Source organism: Juglans microcarpa x Juglans regia, chromosome 4D (genome assembly GCF_004785595.1).
Source record: "Juglans microcarpa x Juglans regia isolate MS1-56 chromosome 4D, Jm3101_v1.0, whole genome shotgun sequence".
In the NCBI taxonomy this organism is placed as follows: Eukaryota; Viridiplantae; Streptophyta; class Magnoliopsida; order Fagales; family Juglandaceae; genus Juglans; species Juglans microcarpa x Juglans regia.
Genome location: NC_054600.1, coordinates 18,734,267 through 18,740,683, shown reverse-complemented (window position 1 = coordinate 18,740,683; position 6,417 = coordinate 18,734,267). Strand labels below are relative to the sequence as shown.

General features: G+C 38.1%; 1 protein-coding gene across 2 annotated transcripts; it reads right to left on the bottom strand.

Annotated features, from left to right (window-relative positions):
• Window positions 1–3,373: 3,373 nt before the first annotated feature.
• On the bottom strand, window positions 3,374–5,686 carry LOC121259777 (calmodulin-like protein 11). Of its 2 annotated transcripts, none has more exons than XM_041161517.1 (5): window positions 5,536–5,686; window positions 5,041–5,198; window positions 4,793–4,870; window positions 3,791–4,004; window positions 3,374–3,677 (listed from the first exon to the last, which is right to left on the bottom strand). In XM_041161517.1, exons 1-4 carry the CDS (start codon window positions 5,609–5,611, stop codon window positions 3,870–3,872), a joined length of 447 nt encoding a protein of 148 aa, XP_041017451.1. In that variant the 5' UTR covers window positions 5,612–5,686; the 3' UTR covers window positions 3,374–3,677; window positions 3,791–3,869. The 2 variants fall into 2 exon arrangements, with proteins under 2 accessions (XP_041017451.1, XP_041017452.1); XM_041161518.1 differs by having other exon boundaries at window positions 3,791–3,995.
• Window positions 5,687–6,417: the final 731 nt, after the last annotated feature.

Genomic DNA, 6,417 nt, shown 5'->3' with positions numbered 1-6,417 from the left:
TAACTTATTCATATAACACTTATAAAAGTATAAGGAAGAAAACTTGCTTACCAAAAGATGAGGTTCTCGGCTAGTGGTTGAGAACTCTCCACTTCAACACACACTTGACCCTTTCAGTTTGTGACTAAAACATGAGTTGCTCTTTTTCCTCTTGTGTGAACAAGGGCTAAAGTATGAGTGTGTGTGTGTGTGCGCGCATGTGCGCGTGAGTGAGTGAGGAAAATCTAAAGGAAATGGAAGTGAATGTGGGCATGAGAAAGCTAAAGGAGAGGAACCTTACTTTTCCTTCACCAGGTTGCACACTAAGGGCTTTGTTTTGACTTTGAGTGTGTAGAATTTGACTTAGGCAAGCATGTGGGACATGAGGGGACTGAAAAGAAAGGGGGAGAGGTCCTTGGAGTAGGCTGGACATGCAATGCAGGGAATGGCTTGACATGGAGGGTTGCTTGCAAGTTTAGGCTTGTGTAGGTGTGTGAATCAAGCAATCGGGTGGTGAGGGAGTGGCCGGCTTTTCAAGTGAATTCCAAGGGAGTCGGGGAGCTGACTAGAACTAGTACAAGGGGCAGCAAGTCAGGGATTGCATTTCTTAAGAGAGGTAAGGGTCTTGTAAGAGAGTTATGGGTCATGATGGTTTGAGCTAGTGTGTGAGAGAAGCATCAAAGGAAAGGGAGAGAGGCATGGACGAGGAAGGAACGACCTGAGGTGAGGGGACACCTTTTAGGGCTGGTATGGACGTGTAAGAGGGGTATGGCCATGTAAGAGGAGCATGGGTTTAACTAGGGATGGGCAAAATTTTCGAGCCCAAACTCCGTCCGAGTTTCGACGAGGTTCTAACTCCAACAGAGTTGGAGTTTACGAAATTCGGAGTCGGAGTCAGAGTTGCTCTGACTCCAATAGTTGGAGTTTGGAGTCGGAGTCAAAGCCCATCTAGGCTCCGAACTCTGATTTTTTTAAAAAAAAATACACATGATCAAAAAACGTTGTTCTACTTCAAAAGGAACGATGCCGTTTCGCAGGCCCTGCTAATGTTTTGTCTTGATCAGGTAAGTAAACGATCTTGTTCCACTTGAACGTCGTTTCGTGAAGGAAGGGGGTAAAAAACGCAAGACCCCATTCTTCTCCCCTCACATTCGCACAACAGTCACTAGTAAGTCACTTTTGCACAACTCAGTTAAGCTCCGAACGTCGTCTGTCGTCACCTGAGGCCGCCGTCTGTGACTCTGCCATCACCGGAATAATTGTAAGAATGATTTGTAACTTCCTCCTCCAATAGATTTGTTGTTCCTCCGAAAAATGTAAAATGTGAAATGTGATTTGTAACTCCCTTTGTGAAATGTGTATGATTTGTTGTTCATTTCAACTTCTTTTTTGTTTTCATTTCAATGATTTTAATTTTTAGGCTGTTAAATTTAAGAATTGAGGGATTTAGGTTTTGTAAAAATTGGATTTTTTTTGTTCCAGGTAACTAACGCTTGAGTGTGGCCTGAGCAAACGTCACACAAATTGTTCAATCGAGCCTTCGCTCGAGTTTTTTATCGAGCCTTCGCTCAAGTGTGGCTAAAGCGAACATCACACAAATTGTTCGCTCGACCCTTCGCTCGTGTGTGGCTCGAGTGGACGTTCATTTTTTATTTTTATTTTTATGTTTTACTTATTTTTAAAACCCTAAACATGACTAGACACATATGTTTTTTCCTTTTCAATGTGTTTCCACTTACCAATTTGTAGATAATTATCACAACATATAAAATGATGGTTATTTTTTAATTGTTTCAGATTATTTGCTCAAATTATGGATGCTACACCATCTCGTTCTCACTGCGATTCTCCACAAGAGGATGACGCACAACCGTTGGCATCACCAACTGGTACTTTAGGCAGTGGACCCCATCTAGAGCAGCTACCTCCTATGCAAGTAGTCAAGTCTCATTAGATCTAGCAGGCGTTGATACGCTTAATGAGGAGGAGGAGTTAATGAATGTTGAGGCCGATCCACCAGCAATGACCTAGTAAAAAAAGGTCGTGGATATGGAAACATTTCACCAATGTTCTCGGTGATCGTGAGAACCCGCAGGCTCTATGCCACTACTATGGGCAACTATACGGTTGTCATTCGAAGAAGCAAAGCACGTCAATATTAATAGCACATATTACGGGTTGCCAGTGGTATAAGATACACAAAGAGTTGGTAGCAACTAATCGGATGAAGCTGAGTTACGAGACTTCTATGGCCACTTATGGCACGTAGATTAAGAAGCTATCAATCCCTCAATACAATGAGAAGATGTTGAGGGATGTTCTTGCGGAGATGATCATCACTGATGAGATGTATTCTACCACGGTTGACAAGGCAAGCTTCCTCAAACTTGAGCACACTTTAGAGCCACAATTTCTCATGTCTTCACGGTATACTGTGATGTGCAACTGTTTGAAGAAGCATGCCAAAGAGAAGGCAGCAATGAAGGAAATGTTTGTCGCCACTAACCAAAGACTATCATTTACGACTAATAAATAGACCTCCATACAAAATGTGGGCTACACGTGTATCACAACCCACTTTATTGATAGTGAGTGGACTTTGCAGAAGTGGATTATCAGCTTCAAAGAAATTATTGATCACAAGGGTTTATCTATTGGCAAGGAGATAAATGACTATATAAAGGATTGGGTGATCAAAAAAGTACTTGGTATCACGGTTGATAATTTCAGTGAGAAAAAACACTGTCATTGATTGGTTCGGGCGAAATATTACGGTAAAGGAGGATATCATTCATGAGAACCATTTTATTTATGTTTGATGTTGTGCCCATATCATCCACCTCATAGTTTATGAGGGATTCAAGGAGGTTGATGAATCCATTATTAAAGTTCAGAACCTAGTGAGAGATATGTGAGGACTTCCCCCTAACAGCTCCACCAGTTTAAGGCAATAGCCGAACAAGTTGAGATCTCATCTTCCAGTACGTTGCAATTGGACGTTCCGACTCAATGGAACTCTACATACATGATGTTGGATGTAGAGCATAAGTACTAAACAACATTTGAGAGAATAGAGGTCACGGATGGGGGCATGAGATATGTTTTGCTAGAGTCAGTTAGGGGGGAGAAGGGGGCTTGTTGCGCCGAACACAGTTGATTGGGCCAATATCAAGTATTTTGTTCAATTTTTGAAGTTATTTTATGGCATAACTATGTGGATATCTAGGAAAAAATATCCTACTACAAACATGTACTTCGAGGAGCTCTCGAGACTTTATGACCACTTGCAAGAGAGTTGTGTTGAAAGTATGGGTTTGTTGAATGCAATAGCTATGAGGATGAAATACAAATATAATAAATATAGGGGGATGTGGAAAAAATAAATAGATTATTATTTGTAGTTGTGATCCTTTGCAATTATAAATATATATATATATATATATATATATATTAAACCTAAGTTAAGCTTATACGTACTAAGTACTGGTCATAAAGGATATTTCACCCTTGAGCAACTTCCATAAAATTAAAGCTAATTGCGAAGTACTACAAAACTAGAACTCCAATTGCTCCAAAATCGAAGCTCTAGATCTAAAACTATGGAGTGCTTTAAAATAGAAAGTAGTGGAAGTGAGATGTTTTGGCATTGAGCCTCAGGTCCGATTTGGGAGCTGTCACTCCCATACTCTCTAAAAATACTCGTCTTTAATTTACTAATACAATATTAATTGCATATTGATCAGATCAGAAAAGAAAAATAAAAAATAACCAATTTAATAGGAGAGCTTGTGTTAAGACTAGTGATCATCTGTTTATGGGACTCACAGCTCCCATTGACCATATATATATAATTGGTCAAGGTGGATGCATCACTCTACTTGATTTCGAAATCAATTCAGCATCATCATCCTTGCGAACTCTTCATAGCTAACGTGACCGTCACCATCCAAATCAGCCTCTTTAATCATCTGCTCTGCCTCTTCATCTGTCAATCTCTCTCCCAGATTTATCATCACCTGCCTCAACTACATAATAAGAGAGATCATGTCGTCTCTTTTTTTCAGAAAAAGTTAAGCTATATGAATGGATAAGAAATTTATGCCAAAACAGATCACACCAGTACTTATCGACCTTATAATTAACTATATATGCATGCTATTATATATAGTGGCGTGATAATGTTTTATAACCACCTTAATTACATCAGAAAATCTAAGAGCTACGTACGTACTAAACATTCTAAGACCATTGCATGCTGTGTTAGACAAAGCGAAATAATGTTCTGTGAGTGACATACGCCTATTGTCCGGACGTTAAGCACCTTTGTTGGGCATGCACCCATTGAATTAGGGACAGTAGTATTGAGTGTCGTGCACAACTAATTAGCTGCAATGTAAAATAGGCTAGGAGTACTAATGCTAAATATAGTCATATGCTATGTAAGTACCGCACACTTTTTTTGAAAAAAGTGAGGTTCACCATTGAAAAATAACGTTTTGACGTGAGTTTCATATTTATAATCCACTTTTTACAAAATAAGCACGTGTAGCTTGCACACTCTAAAATTACAAATATCATTTCTCGTATGCCAAATTATTTGAACAATGCCAATACCATACGGACATTTGGCAAGAAATCTTCCTATAAATAAACTTTGACCTCATCCATTTTTGCACACCTCTCTCTCTCTCTCTCCTAGATAGAATTAGATATGAGCCCATAAAGGAACACTAGAATGAGTTACACCAAACGCTTTAGACATATAATATGTTGGAACGTTATTCGAAAATGAAAATGGGCCAATTAGGTTTACCTCATTAGCTGAAATATATCCATCTTGATCCCTGTCAAATACTTTGAAGGCTTCTTTCAGCTCCTCGGCAACATTTTCCTAATACAGTCAGATCATGATCATCATCTCTTCATCATCATCCTCTAATTGACAGATTATACTTCAAAAAATTATAGCAAAATCTAGCGCCAACCCCAAGCTGGCTAAGTCCCCCATATTAACCAGAAAACTTTACATCATGTAAGTTATACATGAATGATAATAAATACCTTCATTTTTCTTGCCATAATATTTAAAAACTCTTCAAAATCAACGGTCCCATTCCCATCAACATCAACTTCACCAATCATGTCTCTAACTTCTTCTTTTGTGGGGTTTTCATTCAATGATTGAATCACCGCTGCCAGTTCTTCCATTGTAATATAGCCTACAGCATTACCAATAATTCAAACAACAAAAAAGGGATAAAAGAACTTGTTTCCCTTATGATACCGAAACAGTTTTTTTTTTTTTCTTTTTGGTTATTTTCTTTTCATTGTGGGGTGTTTTTCTTGGAAACATGAAGGTTCTCTGGAAGGCAAAACACGAAAGAAATTAGAAAAGAAAAAAAAAAAAAGAACCTTCATTTCTTCAATTAATTTCCTATATGGCTTAAAAGAAGAACAAAAACAAAAACAAAATCAAACAAGCTGTTTGCTACAGCCTACGTACGTACTCTAAGCATAAGTTAAGAACAAAACGAAGTTATATATAGAGAAACACACCGTCGGAATCCTTGTCAATGAGACAAAAGGCTTCCCGGAATTCGCCAACCTGATCTTCTGTCAATGCATCTGCCATGCTTGGAAATGCAATCAAAATCAGAGAGAGAGAGAGAGAGATAAAAGGCAGACAAAATGGTACGTCGTAGAAAGTGGGTTCTAGCGAAGTTATAATATAACAGGTTTCTGCATTAATATTCAAGAGTCAAAGAGACACGCATGCAGGAGAAAAATTCCCCATTCAACATTGGAACTTTTCTAAAAGTCAGTTTTGATCAGTTAATTGTCGAACAATTAAAAATGAGAAATTTCAAATACATGATTTTTGGCCTTTGATCTTAACCATCTTAATTTGATCTTATTCATGTCAATATGACCATGACTTTGATAATTTGCTCTTTATATGTTTGAACTTGGGAAAAAGGATTCACCCTAAGTCAAAATTCGTGGAGTTGTGTCCACACTTCATTTTCTCTTTCGACATTTCTTTTTCTTTTTTCCACGTGGCATATATACGTCTTGCATGGAAAGATTGGGTTATCAGAATCTTATGATATTGTTGAAAAAATGAAAATAATTGAAAGCTAAAAATGAAAGGACATAAATGAAGACGAATACATCTGATCATGTCGACCTCATAGCTAGGGAGTCTATTTTCAAAAGAAGCAAGCTAGCTAGCAGCTAGCCACTACCCGATCAAAGTCTAATTTATAAGACAACGCTAGCTGCATGCATATATGGTTTAAATTGATACTAAATTAGGCCATCATGTTAGCATGAGGGTTGATTCACATGATCATCATGAGATGCTACAAATTAAAATTTAGGAAAACTTAAAACCCTTTACAGATAGAAAAATATTGGAGTGGTAAAGTACTTTCATGA

Coding starts and splice junctions, on each gene's coding strand:
- LOC121259777 (XM_041161517.1), bottom strand. CDS start 5,611: ATGGCAGATGCATTGACAGAAGATCAGGTTGGCGAATTCCGGGAAGCC. Junction 5,199..5,535: donor CATTGACAAGGATTCCGACG/GTGTGTTTCTCT, acceptor GTAATGCTGTAG/GCTATATTACAATGGAAGAA. Junction 4,005..4,792: donor GATATATTTCAGCTAATGAG/GTAAACCTAATT, acceptor CTTATTATGTAG/TTGAGGCAGGTGATGATAAA.